Source organism: Pleurodeles waltl, chromosome 11 (genome assembly GCF_031143425.1).
Source record: "Pleurodeles waltl isolate 20211129_DDA chromosome 11, aPleWal1.hap1.20221129, whole genome shotgun sequence".
NCBI classification, from domain to species: Eukaryota; Metazoa; Chordata; class Amphibia; order Caudata; family Salamandridae; genus Pleurodeles; species Pleurodeles waltl.
Genome location: NC_090450.1, coordinates 490,837,366 through 490,855,962, shown reverse-complemented (window position 1 = coordinate 490,855,962; position 18,597 = coordinate 490,837,366). Strand labels below are relative to the sequence as shown.

General features: G+C 43.0%; 1 protein-coding gene across 1 annotated transcript in view; it reads left to right on the top strand.

Moving 5' to 3' along the window:
- Positions 1-18,597, top strand: part of LOC138265810 (serine protease HTRA1-like) — a 579,494-nt gene that overhangs the window by 352,681 nt on the left and 208,216 nt on the right. The window contains exon 2 of the mRNA XM_069213870.1: positions 6,235-6,334. Within this exon, the coding sequence (XP_069069971.1) occupies positions 6,235-6,334 (100 nt within the window). The remainder of the gene's footprint in view (positions 1-6,234; positions 6,335-18,597) is intronic.

The window sequence follows — 18,597 nt, the reverse complement described above, 5'->3', positions numbered from 1 at the left end:
CTTTATTTCATAGGCAGCACAATCTGGCTGGGCAGAAGTCGAGCGCTTTGCATGACATCGACCCTGGTACGTGGATATTAGCACTTTTGCCGTTTACATGGATAATTGCACTTTTGTGGTTACATTGATAATGGCACTTTTGCCGATAAATTTCACTGCAAGCGGACTTCTGTTCCCTTTTGTGTGTTTGCTTTGTGCTCATGGTGGCCGTTGGCTTGCTTATGTGAAACTGTTTTACTTTTCAGTTTATGTCGCAGTTTATATCAGACCAAGGACCCAGCACGAAGGGTTGTATGTCACCACCTAAAATATAACGGAGTCCATATATCGCTACGTAAAATCTACTACATTAAAATGAGCCCCTCTGAGATTACCACTGCAGGGATTACCACTCCTGAGGTTACCACTACTGTGATTACTACCTCTGAAATGACCAGTGCAAAAATTACCTCGGCTGAGATTACCACCTTTGAAATTACCACTGCTAAGATTACCACTACTGTGATTACCATCTCTGATATTACCACTGCAGGGATTACCACTGCTGAACAACCACTATTGTTATTACTACCTCTGAGAGTACCACTGCAGGGATTACCATTGCTGAGATTACCACTGCTGTGATTACTAGCTCTTAGATTACCCCTGCAGGAATGACCACTGCAGAGATTACCTCTACTGTGATTACTGCCTCTAAGATTACCACTGCAGGGATTACCACTGCTGAATTACCACTACTGTGATTACTACCTCTGAGAGTACCACTGCAGGGATTACCACTACTGTGATGACTAACTCTGAAATTACCACTCCTGATATTACCACTATTGTGATTACTACCTCTGAGATTACCACTGTTTATATTACCACTGATGATATTACCACTACTGTGATTACTATCTCTGAGATTACCCCTGCAGGGGCTACCACTGCTGAGGTTATCACTACTGTGATTACTACTGCTGAAAGTACCACTGCAGGGATTACCGCTGCTGAGATTACCACTACTGTGATTACCAACTCTGAGATTACCACTGCTGCTATTACCACTACTGTGATTACTACCTCTGAGATTACCACTTCAGAGATTACCACCGTTGAGATTACCACTACTGTGATTACTACTGCTGAGATTACCACTGCAGGGATAACCACTGCTGAGATTACCACTACTGTGATTATTACCTCTGAAAGTACCACTGTTGAGATTATCACTACTGTGATTACTAACTCTGAGATTACCCCTGCTGATATTACCACTGCTGTGATTACTACCTCTGAGATTACCACTTCAGTGATTACCACTGCTGAGATTACCACTGATGTGATTATTACCACTGAGATTACCACTACTGATATTACCACTACTGTGATTACTACCTCTGAGATTACCACTGTAGGGAATACCACTGTTGAGGTTACCACTTCTGAGATTACCACTACATTGAGTAAAATAGATTCAAGAGTAAGTGTATTGACCCCATACTAACCTACACCGTAAAATGAAACCTTACTTTATAACTACCCACCACCCTATCTTTATGGCCATACAGTGCCCTCTCCTTAACCCAGTTGCGCCGGGGGGTGCTAGTGGGCCCACCAGTACATATTTTGGAGAACCAGGACTCTTCCACTCTGTCCCATGGTGGGTTTATTGGTCTTTACAATGCATGGGCCTGCCCTGTCCATTAGTCCCACCCAGGCCCAGGCATAGACATGACTAGCATTCTCAAGTGGAAGTCACACCAAGCGCTTCATTTCCCTGCATCCATTCATATGTTAAACCATTCTGTGCCCAGGCAAAGACACGCTTTAATTTTCGTAAAATAATATTTTGTACCCTGTAACAAGTCCAGCATTCAGGATTTTTATTGAGTATTTCCCTGTTCTTTGTCCATGTACACAGGCATGCTAGCAGTTTTAGGTGGACCAGCCCCTTTGATATTTTAGTAGATGTTGCTTTGTTCCACTCTTTGCGTTTTTTTCAGTAGAACACTAAAAATGTGTTTCCATGACATCGACCCTGTTACATGGATATTTGCACTTTTGCTGGTTACATGGATATTTGCACTTTTGCGGTTACATGGATAGTTGCACTTTTGCCGATAAGTTTCACTGCGAGCGGTCTTCTGTTTCCTTTTGTGTGTTTGCTTTGCGCTCATAGTGGCCGTCGGCTCACTTATGTGAAACTGTTTTACTTTTCAGTTTATATGGCAAGAAAGGTCCAGCTAGGAGTGTACAACGCTAATAGCTTTAACTCGAGTAAAAGCAAGATCCATTGCATTCCATATGCTTGTTTGTTTTTGCTTCCCGATGTTTCATTTTCAGTTGCCTTTCTTTCTCTCTTTCACTCATTCTCTTTTCCATTTCCATCTTGCTTTTCCCCCATCAGTTTCTTTCCTTAACTTCTCGTCCCTTCATATGTCTGATACAAACTTTTTTCAGACCACCCTCTAAACTTCTATCTTTTACTTTTCCGTTATTATCTTTTTCAATTCATTCCATACCTATCCTATTTGTCTTTATTGCTGTAGTTTATTACTTACGTCCTTTATTTTTCCATCTTCATATCTTTCCTTTGAACTTCCCTCTGTTGTTATTTTGCTCTCTCTCTCTTTTATCCCTTCATGTTGCAGTGTTTGATGCTTTTCCTCCCTCTTTGCCACAATCTCTTGCTCTTCTCATGCTGCTCTCATGTCGCATTATGAACTTCTGCCTCAAGGTCTTCAGAGTTCAGGTTAGAGTGTAAGGGATCCAGAATACATGTCAGTGGTTTCCTATTATACCATAGTAACAAATGAATAAATAAATAATAAATGGTGCTGAATTCTATTTGGGCTTGAACAGCCCCAAACCCCCACCAGCACAGGCAATATTTCCGTACGTTGAACTTTAACTTTGTCAGCCCTCTCCAGGCATCTGTATTGAGTATTCATGCCAAATACCATAGGTTGGAGATGGATTCAGTGGTTGGAGGGATCATCCTTATTATCAGTCAGCTCAATTATCTCCTGATAACCTTCGCACCGTAATCAATTGGTACTTTTAACAACCCATTAAACGTATCATAAATTGGGTCTTACATTTTCTAAGGACCCATTTCGCCTTCCCAGTAACCTACTTTGAGTACCTTGGTCAAGTCAAAGGAATCTCGGTGGAGTGGACCACCCATATACAAATATAGAATAATATAACAGTCTAAACTGTGCAAAGGCACCCCAGAACAACTGACTACCCTTATGTGAAGAAATGTGTGAATGGGGGATGTTGGAAAATGGCCCTCTCTGAATGGTCACCTCAAACGTTTTGGCTTCCTCCTCCTCTTTTTCTGACCTCGTTTTTATTGGCCTTAGGACTCTTGGCACTTTACCACTGCTAACCAGTGCTAAAGTCCATGTACTCTCTCCCTAAAAACATGGTAACATTGGCTCATACCCAACTGGCATATTTTATGTACTTGTAAGTCCCTAGTAAAGTGCACTACTTGTGCCCAGGGCTTGTAAATTAAATGCTACTAGCAGGCATGCAGCTCTGATTGGGTCACCCACAAAAGTAGCCCCTTAACCATGTTTTTGGTCTGCCATTGAACGGCCTGTGTGTGGAGATTCATTGCCACTTCAACTTGGCATTTAAAACTACTTGCTAAGCCTTTAATTCTCTTTTTTTACACATAAGGAACCCCTAAGGTAGGTCCTAGTCAATCCATTAGGCAGGGTGCCATGTAAGTAAAAGTCAGGACATGTACTTATACGTTTTACATGTCCTTGTAGTGAAAAACTCCCAAAGTCGTTTTTCACTACTGTGAAGCCTGCTCCTCTCATAGGCTAGCATTAGAAATTCCCTTATATGCTTTTAAGTGGTAATTTATGTTCCAGGAGGAGTAGCCTTATCATATTTGTTATGGTTGGAATGATAGTGAGAAATCTTACTTACCGGTGCAGTTGGGTTTTATATTACTGTTTTAGAAATGCCATTTTTAGATAGTAGGCATTTCTCTGACCTGACTGTGCCTTACAGCCTTTCTCCAATCCATGTCTGGTCTGTGCTGGTTGACAGCTTCCCTTGTGCATTTCACCCAGACAGCCATACACCCAGGACACTCAGCTGTATCTGCGTTTATCTTCATTTATCTGCATACAGATGGGTTTCTCTGGGCAGGAAGGGTGGAAGGACTCTCTCTTATACTTCAAAGGCCAGTGACCTGCCCTCACACAAAGGACGGATAACCCTCCACAGGGCTCTTGGCAGACAGGTCTTGGTTGAAAGGGGACTTGTGCACTTCAAAACCACTCTTTGAAGTTTCCTCCACTTCAAAGGCACTTTTGAGTATATATACTGGGTCTCTGACCCCAACAAATCAGACACTTCTGGACCTGCAACTGGACTCTGTCAGTGGGACTTCCTGGTGGCCCAAAGGACTCATCTGGACTGCTTTGCTGAAAGGACTGCTCTCCTGCTTGTGGCCCTGCGGCCTTCTGGCCCCAGACCTCATTGGAAGCACTCTACCTTCCTCCACAAGTACTCTCCAAGGGCTTAGATTGAGATTGCCTCCTGTTCAGAAGTTTCAGGGCCAACAAAGACTTCACCAAAGAAAAGAAAATCCCTGTGTGTTGTAAAATCGATGCAAAGCCTGCAGAAATTGAGGCAGCACCTGCCTCACAACTGGAATACCGCCGGCTGGAAAATTGCAGCATCGCATACCGGATGGATGCAGTGCCCGCTCCTTCCCACCAGCACATCCTGGATTTGCAACGCATCGTCCCTGGGTGTCAAAAGAACCAAGGCTGCACTCCTGAAAATTGCCGCATTACCTTGCAGCGTGGAAATAAACAACGCATTTTCATTGCTGTGCCAGAAAATCCAACATATCGCCTTACTTTTCAATGCATCTCCTCTTCTGCGCCCCCTTTGCATAATTTTCTTTGACGCATCACAGGTACTGCATGTTAAAAGGATACAACCACTGATTTTTAAGGATTGGGAGTCATTTTAACCTTTAAAATTTGATATATTGACTTGTGCATATTGGATTTGTTTAGTTTTGGTCTTTTTTTATTCAGATAAATACCATGGGGGTTATTACAACTTTGGAGGAGGTGTTAATGTGTCCCAAAAGTGACGGTAAAGTGACGGATATACCACCAGCCGTATTACGAGTTCCATAGGATATAATGGACTCGTAATACGGCTGGTGGTATTTCCGTCACATTACCGTCACTTTTGGGACGGATTAACACCTCCTCCAAAGTTGTAATAACCCCCTATGTATTTTCCTAATCTGGTGTGGAGTTCTTTTGATGGTGTTACCGTGTTACTGTATGAGTTAATGCACAAATACTTTGCAAATTGCCTTCTAAGTAAAGCCTGCCTGCTCTGTATCAAGTTACAGGAGGGTGAGCACATGATAATTTAGGTTGTGTTGTGACTTACCTTGGCTAGGATTGTGGCCCCTAGTTGGATTAGGTGCATACCTCTGCCAACTGGAGACCCAATTTCTAACAGGCAACTACTCTTGGACAAATGCAGATCAGCACTCTGAAGGGTGTCTATGAAAATACATGGTAGCACGCGTGTGCAAAGGCTTGTCATTGATGTGGTCCACCCCTTCACAAAGATATTGCAGGACACCTTATTAAGTGCTGGCACTTTGACTGCACTTTATAGATGGGGATGCAGTACAGTGAACACCATATGTACCAACTAACTCCACAGTCCCTGGCCTATTCGCACCACAAATCATGACAGCGATTTACCCTTTCTCGCAAAGGTGTTTATAAAACCTATTTACCCAGTAATTTCTATCAGGCTGCAATAGTCCATGTTTCAAAACTGAAAACATCAAACCTAAATTGGAGAAATCAGCAGCTGATCCTGCCATATCTTGCACCTACAATCTTTTTTTACTCATTGTATTCTTCTCTAAAATATTAAAGAGATATATTTAAAGGACTCACCTGTTGCTTCACAAACAACAACTCCAGTAACCGCCGTCATTATGCCTTTCACAATTTGCATTTACCTGTTGCTCCAGTTTTCAGCTTCCACCCTTTTGGACACTGCTAATGTTGTTCTCTCTAAACCCGTCTTCCATTCCCACTAAACTTATCTTTGTAAAGTTGGTCATGGGTATCTGTATGAAAAATAGGCTGATATAAATGTTGTACCCTTCATATGAGGATTTTGATTACGTTGCACACTGCAAAACATCTTTGTAATGCAAACATTCACTTGTAGGTTCCCATCGTCCAGACAGCTTGAGGCTGAAGTTTAATTTCATCGCAGATGTTGTGCAGAAGATTGCTCCTGCTGTTGTACATCTTGAATTGTTTCGCAGGTAATGGCACCTACTGGAAATGCTTTGAGTAATTGTTTCAGTTTGCATGTATTTGGCTTTGTAAATATTCACTATCAAGTGGAAGAATCTTTAAATATTCTACGGGTGGTTTGAAGTACTGCCTTAAAAATAGGATGTGGGAGCATAGCCAGGGATTCTTTTCTTCAAAAGTGAAATGGGTCAGTAAAAGTAATCACACACAAAAATAAGGCATATAGTTAATGGCAAAAGGTGATCGTCATGTCAGTCACCCTTCTTTGTGAGCTTTCTTGGACAATACTGAAGGTGCACCTCTGCCTTTTGTTACAACGTGAGAACACAGTTCCACCACTGCTAGTCTTACTGTCATCTACAGCCAGCTCGTTTTGCAACAGAACTGCAATGTGGATACTTTATTGCAGTTAAATAAAACTTATTTATGTTTTACATGTCTACTTAATAACTCTCCCAAGTGTATTTCACCTGATAACTGTGACATGTTGAAACTGTAATCTTTCACCCTCTGTCTTATCTTCCCACCATCCTCCCTTTCCCGACCCACCTGTGTGATCAAGTTATACGACCTCCCTTTGTACATTTCAATCTTTTTTAGGTTTAAACATTTTTCACACAGTCTTAACAATAAACATATTGAAAATATTAATGCAAAGCATAACACAAAAAATATTTCTAAACTGTTTTAGTGCTTTTTCTATCCCTAACACAGCCAGGTAAACTTGAACGTTGTACTAAAACAAAGAAGAAAGGATGAAATGGAAGGGAAGACTATCATGAAGTCAATAATTTAAGTCATGTTTTACAACATCAAAACGAAGCAAGGCTCACTGCAAAACCAAAAGTGTAGTAACAAAAAAAGATAATTTAAAAATAACACACATGTAAATTGCTAAGAGTAAAAAATAATCAAGGTAACCTAGAAATGTTATCAACTGCTATAAAAGAGATGTTCTTAACCTGTTTTCCAGGGGCTGCTGTGGTTCTGCGAAGCCTACTAGTTAGCAACTGCTCAGAAAACCAGACAACTGATTTACCAACCTCTAGAAGGTGGCAGGGGCATTCTTCAACCCGATGGACATGGCCTAGAACTGGAAGTGCCCTTCTGCTGTAGGGAATGCAGACCACTCTTTGGCCCCATCGGTCGAGGCAATCTGCCAGTACCCAGACGTTAGGTCAAACGTGCTGAGGAATTTAGTATCTCCAAGTTGCTCTATGAGCTCACCAGCTCTGGGGGTGGGGTGTGTGTATCAGTCTTGCGTGACTGTATTGAGCCCATGGTAGTTGGCATAGAACTGGAGTTCTGGTGTGACACATGATGGGTAAGCCTTGGGGACAAGCACAACAGGTTGGACTAAGGGCTGTTGGAGGGCTCAATAACCCCAAATGCCAACATTGCGAAGACTTCCTCCTTAATGTTAGCCCTCACTTTGCCAGACAACTTGTACATTTTATTCTTCACTGGTGGGCTGTCCCTAGTGTCAATATCATGGGTGAACCATGTAGTAAGTCCTGGGGTAAGTGAGACTAGAGAGGCAAACTGCCCCAACAACTAGTGTCAATCTCTCTGTTGATCTAGGGTCAGTGTAGGGGAAAGGCTGACCCCTCCACTGACCCATCCTGCTATGTGGAAGATAGGAGGTCGGGGGAAAGGTTCACTGTCCTCTTCCCCCATCATCATTTACCAACAGTATGATAATCTAAGACCTCTCAAAGTAGGGCTCAAGGCAGTTCACATATAGGAACCTCAAGGGGTTCCTGTAAATTTTGAGGTCCACAAGGAAGGCGGCATCGCTCTTATGCTCCTGGACCTCATGAGGCCCAGACCACAGAGCACAAGAATCCAAGGGCTCCATGACCCACACTTTTTGACCAGGCTGAAACACCACCAAAGTGGCATTCTGGTCATACCAGTGTTTTATTTCCTCCTGACTGGTTTCTAGGTTCTCTTGAGTGAACTCCCTGAAGCGCACTGTCTAGTTGCAGAGGATCAGCATACAGCTGACAACATCTTGGGGGGGCTCTCCTGGGAGTTTGCTTCTAGCCCTCCTCCACCAGAGTGAGAGGCCCTCTCACAGGATGCCCATGCAGATGTTCCAAGGGGCTGTAGCCAGTCCTCTTCTGCAGCACCTCCCTGTAGTCGCACAACAAGCATGGCAGGAGAATGTCCCAATTACGGCTCATGGGTTTAGGTAGACCCAGAATCATGCCTTGGGGGTGGTAAGGAGTGGAGAACTTGTATTATACCACACACTCCTTTCACAAGGCCTTCATGTAGTTGGACATGAAGTTGGTACCTCAGTCAAATACCACCTCCTTGGGGAAACCCACACAGGTAAAGATTCTCATAAGTTCCCTGACCATGGTGGGTGCAGTCACTGTCCTCAGAGGAATAGCCTCAGAGTACCATGTGGCATGGTCCTCCAAGCCCAGATCAAATCTGTTGCCCATGGCTGCCTTGGGATCCAGAAACCCCACAATGTTACTGCCAACCCGCTTCAAAGGGGTGCTAATGCCAGGTAATGGTTGCAGGGGGGCCTTGCACTTCCCCTGACTTGCCACTGCCTGGCAGGTAGGACAGGACTTACAGCATGCAGCTGAGGTCTTCCTCATTTGAGGCTAATAAAAGTAGGTAACAAGTCTGTCAAACGCCTTGTCTTGCCCCCAAATGACCTGCTAGTGGCACATCATGAGCCAGACCCCTTAGGAAGGTCCTGTAGTGCTGTAGGACCACCAACACATGTGTTGCACCAGGCTCAGGAACCTTTCTGCTTCATATAGAGGTGATCATTCTCCCTGTATATCAGGTGCTTGCCATGGGCATTACCAGCTGCCTGGGCATCAGCCTGCTGCTGAAGACCCACAAGAGTAGGACACTCTCTCTGCATCCTGCAGAACTGCTCACTGTGGGACCTTCTTCCTGCTGCCAGTTGGACAGCTCAGGTAGGTTCCCCAGTTCGGTTATATCTTGCCCTGTAGGTACCGGGGCATCCACACAGGTTCAGCCTCCTCCCAGACCGTGGGAATCTCAGGAGCAGGTTTCTAGTTCCCTCTGCCCTTTCTCTTTTTGGCAGGGCCATTTTTCCATGCTCCAGGTACTTCTGACCACCCTCTTGAGCTGCCATGGACCCTGTAGTCCGGCACACCCACTCAGGTAACCCCATCATCTCTAAGTGTGACCTCAGCCCCACCACCTACCAGATGGTGTGCTCCAGGTCATTGCCCAGCAGAAAATCCACAGGCAGTGATGGACTCACAGCTACCTTCAGCAGACCTGAGACCACTCTCCCACTCAAAGGGAACCAGAGCAACTGGGTAGTGGCTCTCACGATTGTCAGCAGAAACAACTTAGTAGAGCATGTTAGGGACTATCTGCTCTGAAGACACCAGTTGACACCTGAAGGTAGTCATGCTGCTTCCTGTGTCTCTCAGAGCCTCCACCCTCTGCCCATTGATGGATACCCACTGACTGTACTTCTTTGTATTGTTATGCATGTGGGTTTTCTGTACCATCTGTCCATCACCCAGGGACACTAGGGTCAATTCTACACTCCCCCTAAAACTATCTGGAGTAATCTCCTCTTCAAACGCTACACTTGCCAACCCTGGTGACTGCCCGCCAGTGGGGGGCTGTGCTCGCTTGGGATACTTGGCATCTCCCTTGTAGTGCCCTTCTTGCTGACACTAATAGCATTTCATGGGAGCCTTCCATACAGACATGTTCTCAGGGGATCATTTATCTTTTTTCTCAGAGGGGAAAGGGAACCCGGTCCCACAGAACTAACTTGAGGCCCTTTAGAGAACTCCTTAAACATTCTCCCCCTCCCTCTTTCTTCTGGTGAGGACCCAGTCCACCCTTGTGGTGATCCCTCCAGATACCTTCTTATGGACCCTGGTGCTGACCTAGTATTCCACCTCCTTAGCAAGCTCTCTGGGGTCAGTGAGCTTACTATCAACAAGGTGTTGGCGCAGTTCTGTAAAACAAAGACTGAAAAGGTGCTTTGTTGCAAATAAATTGTGCAGCCCCTGGTATCCCTTTACATCACTGCCCTTCACCCAAAGATCCTGTGCCTTGCAAAAGAAATCCACACAATCCATCAAAGTCGGTTGGGAAAGCTTCTGACTGGCCCTAAAACTTCTTTCTGTACTTTTCTGGGGGTCAGACCAAACTTCCTCATTATGGCCTCCTTCATGGGGGGATAGCTCTTCCTGCCTCTCCCTTCTAGGGCCAGTAGAGTGTCCCTCCCCTCACTGGAAATATGCCTCCATAGACTAGCTCCCTGATCCTCTTCAGGGACCCTGTGCATCTGTAGAGCAATTTCATAGGCCTCAAATCATTTGTCAGTGTTGTCTCCCACCAGAAAGTCAGACGCCAAGCCCATGGGTATGGGGACCCTCCTGTCAGAAGGCACAGAAGAATTGCTGCCACCATCACTGTTGTACTCAGCTCTCCTGGCTTTGATGTCCAACTCTCTCTAGCTCAACTCCTGAGCCAACATCATTTTCTTTTCCTCAAAGGCCATTTGTTTTTGTTTCTCCTCAAATCTGAGCTTGGCTAGTTCCAATCAGAATTTTCTTTCATCCCTCCTGCCCTCCATCTCCTCTGGGTCAGGCCTTTAGATGATACACTGCTTCTTGCCCTGGTGGGGGGGTCCATCTCTCCTTGCAGACTGGTTAGCCCTGGCCCACAGTCAGTCCCAGATTCTCCACTGAATCCTGGTTCAGCTCCTCATCATCCTCAATTTTCACATCATCCTCCTCAGGGGTCTCGTGTGCTGCATCCCTAGTTTCCATCCGGGCCATGTAGTTTTATTGCGAATCAGGAGTTCGCTTAGCCTTCAGGCTTGCTGATCTGTGCCCTCGTCACCTAGTGACTTTTAACCGGATGGCTGCTATGTTTATAGTTAGAACGATGTTTTGATTTTACGTTATCATTGCCACTCTGTGAAGGAGTCACTATCAGTGTCAAAGACAAGTGATATACGTAGGTATTCACCTCATGGCCCTTTCCCACTTACGTGTGACAGGAACATAATGTACTTTTGGAGGGAATTGTTTATGTAATTACCACCCCAAGCATGCCCTCTTATCTATTGATTGGGAACATACCTGTGTCAGGGGTCCCACAAGATCTGTAAAAATACATCTCACGCAGACAAGGTCATCAGAGGGATTCCTACCAGATACCATCAATGCTATCTATGTTACACATCGCCTTGATGCAGACCTAGCCTTCTTGTCCCCACGGAGTCTCATCTAGAGATCTCATTCCAAGGTGACAAGCGTTGGGGGGGCTCTTCTCATGGACATGGTACTGGCAGATTAGGTTTATCACACCTAGCTCTCATTAGGTTAGAGATTAGGTTCTCCATGCTAGGGTATTAAGGCCTATTTCATATCTCATGTTATTGCAAGATGGTGGGGGTCTTTATATTAATGAATCTTGATTTTACAATTCTGTTTCTTGCATTGTTCATTATCCTAATCATTGCAGCTCATGCATTTTATAATAGATTGCAGTCTTGTTAATAAAACCTATTGAAAACGTTACTGCATTTTCTTAATTGCCTGCGTGTGACTGTGACTTATTGCTCCTGTGAGAAAAGGGTAATCTCCGTTTAGCCATGACTCCCCTTAGATGTCGCTTTCTAGAGTCCATGCATTAAGGCTGCCATAAATCACCTTTTACAATTCAGGATTTTGGTGAGGTACTGCTTGTGAGCCAGGAGGGTTGGGCCCCCAGTTGCGACTTGTTGTAGGATTGGCCTAGTCGCCTACAAACAAAAGTGCTGTCATCCCTAAACCAGCAGTCTTGTCTAGAGCAAGAGTCCAAAAACTACAGCCATCTGCTCCTTTTGTAGCTCCACCTTCTTGGTGAAGCCTTTTGTAGTAACTCCAAATGCTTTGCAAAAATCTTTGATTTGTTGCATTGTGTGTTTTTCCAACTTAGCCAACTCAAAATCCATGCTTGCAGGTGCAGATATGGGACCTCCACTCAGAGACATGAGTTAAACAGAAACGAAATGCCAATCAGGGATCAGAGACAATTGATTCAAATTGGTCTAGATGTGAGTAGTAGTGTAGACCAAATTACTGTAAAGCACTTCTTAAACCCAAGTCCTATCCCCACTGCTGATCACCAGTGTTAGAAATTGGGTCTCTAGTTGGCAGAGATATGCGTCCTGTCCAATTAGGGACCACAATCCTAGTCAAGGTAAGTAAGATACACACCCCGTATTAACCCGTGCTCACCCTCTGGTAGCTTGGCACAGAGCAATGTGTAAAGTATTTGTGCAGCACTTAATTACGGTAAGGCAGCGAAAGACACCACAAAAAGTCTCCAGTTTAGGAACATAGAGAAGGTTTATCTGAGTAAAACAAGACCAAACATCAAAAATCCAATAAGTAGAACCCAAGATATGACTTTTTAAAGATTACAATGTAGTGCTTAGAATCATAAATCTCCAACCAGGGCTATCTGGTCGTGCTAGACCAGGTGAAATCCAAAAGTTCAGGCTCATTGACATGGTGGGCGTGTCATATACAGTTCCAGGTAAGTCCAGCGGAAGTTTTACCTTCTCAGTTTGGTTTTGCCAGTGCGAAGAGCCGTCGTGTATCGCAGACGGACAGTCTAGAACAAGTATTTGATGGCCCTGAGACTTTCAGAACTAGAGGCAAGCTCTTGGAGTCACATGGTCTGGTAGAGGATGTAGAGAGCAAAGTCCAGTCCCCAGGTAAGAGGCAGCATGCCAACACAGCAATGTAGATGAGCAGAGTGGCAGTTCCTCCTGGCAGCACAGCAGCCTTCTTTCTGACAGAATGCCCTTCGATCCCAAAGTGTATTGATTTGGTGGGGTTTTGGGTCTAGCACGCATACCCAGTTGAGCCTTTGACGTGGGGGAGACATCAACAAGAGGCATTTGAAGTGCACGAGGGCCTTGCCCTTCCTTTCCTGGCCGCAGACATTCTACAGGGGAGTATGCAGCCCTTGGTGTGAGGAGAGGCACAGCCCTATTCAGGTTTAACTGTCAGCTCCTCCCACCCATCTAGCCCAGGACACCCATAAGACTGGTGATATGCCATCAAGATGCAAATGTCACACCCCAGCTCTCTTTGTCTGTGACTATCTAGAGGGAATGCACAAAGCCTAGCTCTAATCCACCGCAGACGTGTATTCAGAGAAAGACACAGCCACAGAATGGTTAAAGTAAGAACATACATTTTAAAATCCAACTTCATCATAAGTTATGATTTTAAATTGTGAGCCCAGAGGCACCAAACTCCATATTTCTATCTTGTCCCAATTGGAAATTACACTTAAAAGATGTTTTAGGGCAATCCCAATGTTACCCTATGGGAGAGATAAGCCTTGCAGTAGTGAAAAATTAATCTGATCGTTGTTCACTAGCAGGACATGTTAAACTTAAAAGTACATGCCCAACTCTTGGTAACAGATTACACCCTGACCTTGGGGTTAATTAGGTCCTACCCTATGGGTGACTTGCATTTAATAAAAAAGGAAGGTTCGGGCCTGGAAAGTGGGTGCACTTGCCAGGTTGAAATGGCAGTTTAAAACTGCACTCACAGACTCTGCAGTGACAGGCCTGAGACATGTTTACCGGGCTACTGTAATGGATGGCACAATCAGTGCTGCAGGCCCACTAGTAGCATTTAATGTACAGGCCCTGGGCACAGATAGTGCACTTTTCTAGGGACTTATAAGTAAATTAAATATGCCAGTTGTGGAGAAGCCAATATCACCATATATGACTACAGGGCACCTGCACTTTAGCACTGGTTAGCAGCAGTAAAATGCATAGAATCCTAAAGCCAGCAAAAAGGAAGACAGAAAAAGAGGAGGTCAGAAGGTAAAAAGTTAGTGGAAACCACGCTGAGGATGCCAGACCAAGCAGTGCCAAATTCCATGGCTGAATGTTGGGGAACACCTATGCTCCACACATGGAATGCCTCCCTAGGGCTGAGTAATGCAAAGCAAGGACTTGCACTGGCTTGCGTTACTCTACATTTACCAAGCCATGCAGGGCCACACAAGGTGGCCTGTCATGTCTTGGTAAATGACACATTCTAGGTTTCGCGTCACACTTGAGCCCCCTTTCACGGTGCAGGGGCATCGCAAATAAACATGATAAATATGCCCCACAACTGGCGTCCTCAGATTGATTTGTGGGAGCAGTACATACACATCAAACAGAATACAGTATGAATGATGTGTGGGCTCAGTTGAATACAGGAAAACCCTAACTCTCCCATTAATATGATGATGATAATTTTTTTATTTGTGAATTAAAATATTCCACTATTTGTGTATTTACTTAATTTACATATTTATAGATTTTTGGGTTTAATTATGAAGTTCAAATAATCAAAACTGTTTAAGCTGGGCTCCCCAGCTTCCAGTAATGACTCAGATGGAGTCCCCACATTCCAATAATGATTCAGTAGAGGTCCCCGAATTCAAGTATTGAAGAAGTGGGGGTTCACAGATTAAAAAGATTAAGAACCACTGCTGTTGAATTTTAAAAAATAGCTCTTGAATACTTAGAAAGATATGTTGTTAACAGGGCTCAAAACATTTCACTCATAAAAATGTGATCAAATGTAAGGCTGGTGCTACTGTTGCTTTTCTCATTAGAACAATCCCCATTCCATTGGTCCTTAAAGGATTAAAGAATAGTTTGTGTCATTTTAGAGTATTTGCTGACATGCAATGTTTCTTAATAAACCAATAATTTTACCACCTAAGGTAAGACTGTGCAAGGCATCCAATAACCTCTCTATAAAAATATATTGAAAGTTTAAATACATGTTATTTTAGGAACATTCTTAATTTGCTTTTAAACCTGTAATCAAAACGTTCTAACCAGAAGAACCATATTTCAAATAAGCAAAGGTAACCAAGGAAGAAAAACAAGACCAGTACGGAGTTGAGAGTTTTTTAAACATACGATTCAAACTCAGTGTAAAAAATAATGTGGTATTGAAAAATATATATATAGTTTAGGTTGGACTTGCTGCCTGTGAGAAAAAAAAAGAATCCTATTACAAGTGTTATCCCACATTTCTACAGTCAATGTTAACTGTAGATCTCATTCCCACACAATCTATTTTTTAGATGTATTGCTATACAAGCTCATTGAATTTGAAAGAGTATACATCTTATAAGCTTTTGGAGGTTTAATACTCTACAAAAAGAATATAATTTTGTTCTCACCAGAATTTATCATGTCATTTAATTAAATATACTTCCTCAAACTTTTTTTGGTTATCAAACTGAAATAAATGAATTGGGAAGATAAACTTTCTTTTGTAACTGGGGAATATAGATCAAAATATTATGAGTGTGTATATGTATGTATTTATGTATGTATGTATATGGGCCATCCATAGTGTGAACTTAGCCAAAAATCAGTGAAGCACTTTACATTGCCAAATAAAAGTTTAAAAGTCAACGAGTAATAGGAGAGGAAGCTGGGTTATGGATAGTTATTACATTGTGATGCAGTGTTCTTTAAAGAGGTGAGTCTTGAACTGTTTCTTAAATTGGAGCAGCACTAGGACTATCCGGATGGCTAGGGGGATGTTGTTGCAGATTTTTGGTGCATAGATGGAAAAGGCACACTATCTTATTTTTCCTTTTTTATACTTCTTGGTGTGCAGTCTGATACCATCTTGGCTGGGCGTGTGCTTAGAACCACCAGAGATGGTGAGCTGGTCTGCAAGCTAAGTGGGGGTATTGGTCGTGTTAGTTATGTAAATGATGCTGTTTGCTTTGAAGATGGCAAGGGCGGCCAAGGGGAGTTCATTCATGTTTTTAAACAAATGATAAACCCAAATAATACTTCTCACACTCCATTTTCAAATCTTAGTATTATTTTTGGATCTCAATTATGTCGATTAGAAGAAGAAATAATTGCACGTTTTTCTGAAACAAATCCTAAAATAAGTTACGTGTTTATGAGAGTTATTTTTAAAAAGGAAGAGAAAAAAACAAGCCTGTCTGACCTCTTGAAATGTAACGTAATTTCTGTGCCAAGTTCACGCCTTAACCAATCCCTTGCTTGTCTGAGAGAACAAACTGCTAAATGACAACCCCCCCACAATTTCTTTAAAGTAGTTCAACTTTAACAAATTATTTCTTGCTTGTTTGTGATTTAACAAGCATTTGTACAGTAGCTTCTAAATATATTTAGGAAGGGTTTTAAGCAAATTAGTTCATAATATTTTCAATGAGTCAAGGTTTATAGTAACCAGCATAACTTTATAGTGTTCAATTTATTTCACTGCAATAAACGTAAAGGGAAATTCTTTTCAATTCCCGTATTAACTCTTTTGTTCATATTAAGTTAAATGTAGTTATAACTTTAATAGTACTAGAAACCATGTTCCCATACTTAAATTTATACTTGATCATGCCAAATCATACATATTAAACATATCTAATCACAGAAAGATTACTAACATTTCTGATTTCTTCAAATGCAGGCAATGGTTTATTTACTTATAGTAATGTTTTGTCTTTATGCATGGAATTTTTTATCTTATCATCACCATGTCTAAGACCTTTAAAAATAGAGTTTTCATAAATGAGTAGTTAACTTTGGTTGAATGAGTACAGCAAATAAACCAGGGAAAGTCTGCAAACCTGTCAAGAACATTTTTTAAGTGAAAGGTAAAAGGGATCATGTGCCATTAACAAATATGGAAGGTCAAGGAGAATCACAAAGCAAAACAGTAAGATTAAAAAAGTAGGTCCAAAACCCTCCTATTCGAAAGGCTTCCTCTCTCAAATTAATATAGATTGATGACATCACTTGATGGAAAAACACAGATCCTAAAATATAACTGCATTTCTTTTCACCATGGATCGGGGTACATGTAAATAAGCCCTTTGTGCTAAAATACTGTATGTTTTATTGCATTACTGCACATGACCTAACAGAACCTGGAGCAGTACATCTCAAGGGTTACTTTTTAGAATGAGACAGTTTAAAGCATAGTATCTGATATGATAGGGTGTTGGTGATTACAGGTATCTATCCGAAAGTGCTAAGTATGAACTGAACTAAACATCATTCTATGTGTGCCCTTTTTGGATAAACAAGTTTATTGTTTCATTATAAAACACGGATGACAATACAGTCAAAGCTAATGTGTCAGAGATATCACCACTTTTCACATGCATAAATTGATCAATCATCTGGAAACAAAGCATAGTTTTCCCACCATTTGCCCCAGACCCAAAGGGACTTTTCTTGTTGAGCACACTCAGTCCAACCCTGTGCGCCATACAGCCACTGTGGGAGGATTTTTGGAGTTCCATTTCTGAGCAAGGTCCCACTTGACATTCAACGTAGTGACTCCAGTCAACATATGTTCCAGGCTTGGACCCCCCAAAATCTCCATTAGGCCCTAAGAGGGTGACTCTAGATGAGAATTATAGTGGCCGGTCCAGGACTGATGGAAGTTCCCGTTCTTTATTCTGCCTATACCGGACCAAGACAGAACAGGACCAGACCTCTGGGAAAAAGTCTACCCCCAGTGAGGAAAAGCGAAAGCAGTTGGCTTGGGGAATCTTGCCCGCCTGATGAAGCTCCAGGGGGTCCTATATGTTATTGAAGATAATCAAGCTGGGCCAGCCTGAGGGGTGTGAAGATTGCTAATTCCTGACGGGCCCTCCTGGTATCCCTCCTTTCTGCGTCATCTAGTTCTCCGACCCACTGCTCCCACCTATGTTTCAGCCTCTGGAACTAGTATGGCATTGATGATCAGGGAGCAATACACTTGTGAAATTGCACCTTTGGTGAAATTCCCAGTCAGTAGCTTAGCCTCAAAACGCCTAAAATTCAGGAATGTTGGTGTCCAAGGGGATGTTGACTGTGAAAGCATATCATAGGCGTAGGTGCTTGTGAAATTGGGTGTGGGAAAGTTAAAACTGCTCCTGTTTCTCCTGAAACATCTGAATGTGGTTCCCTGAACATATATCCCTGAGATGGATGATTCCTATCCTGTCCCACTGAGTGAACCCTTCTATTCTTGCTGTATGGTACAGCCACATCCTCTGCCAGGGGGTAGTCATGCGCATCAGCCTGTGGTCCTATCCCATAGGTTGGAGTGGCCCCCTCTAGTTCCGGAAGACCACTCAAGTCATTCCAGGAGGGATTGGAGCTCTGGATAGAGCACCCATTGTGCTATTCAGTCCCAACATGGTCAGCTCTGCTTGGTAGGTTGGATCGTCCCATCCCCATTTC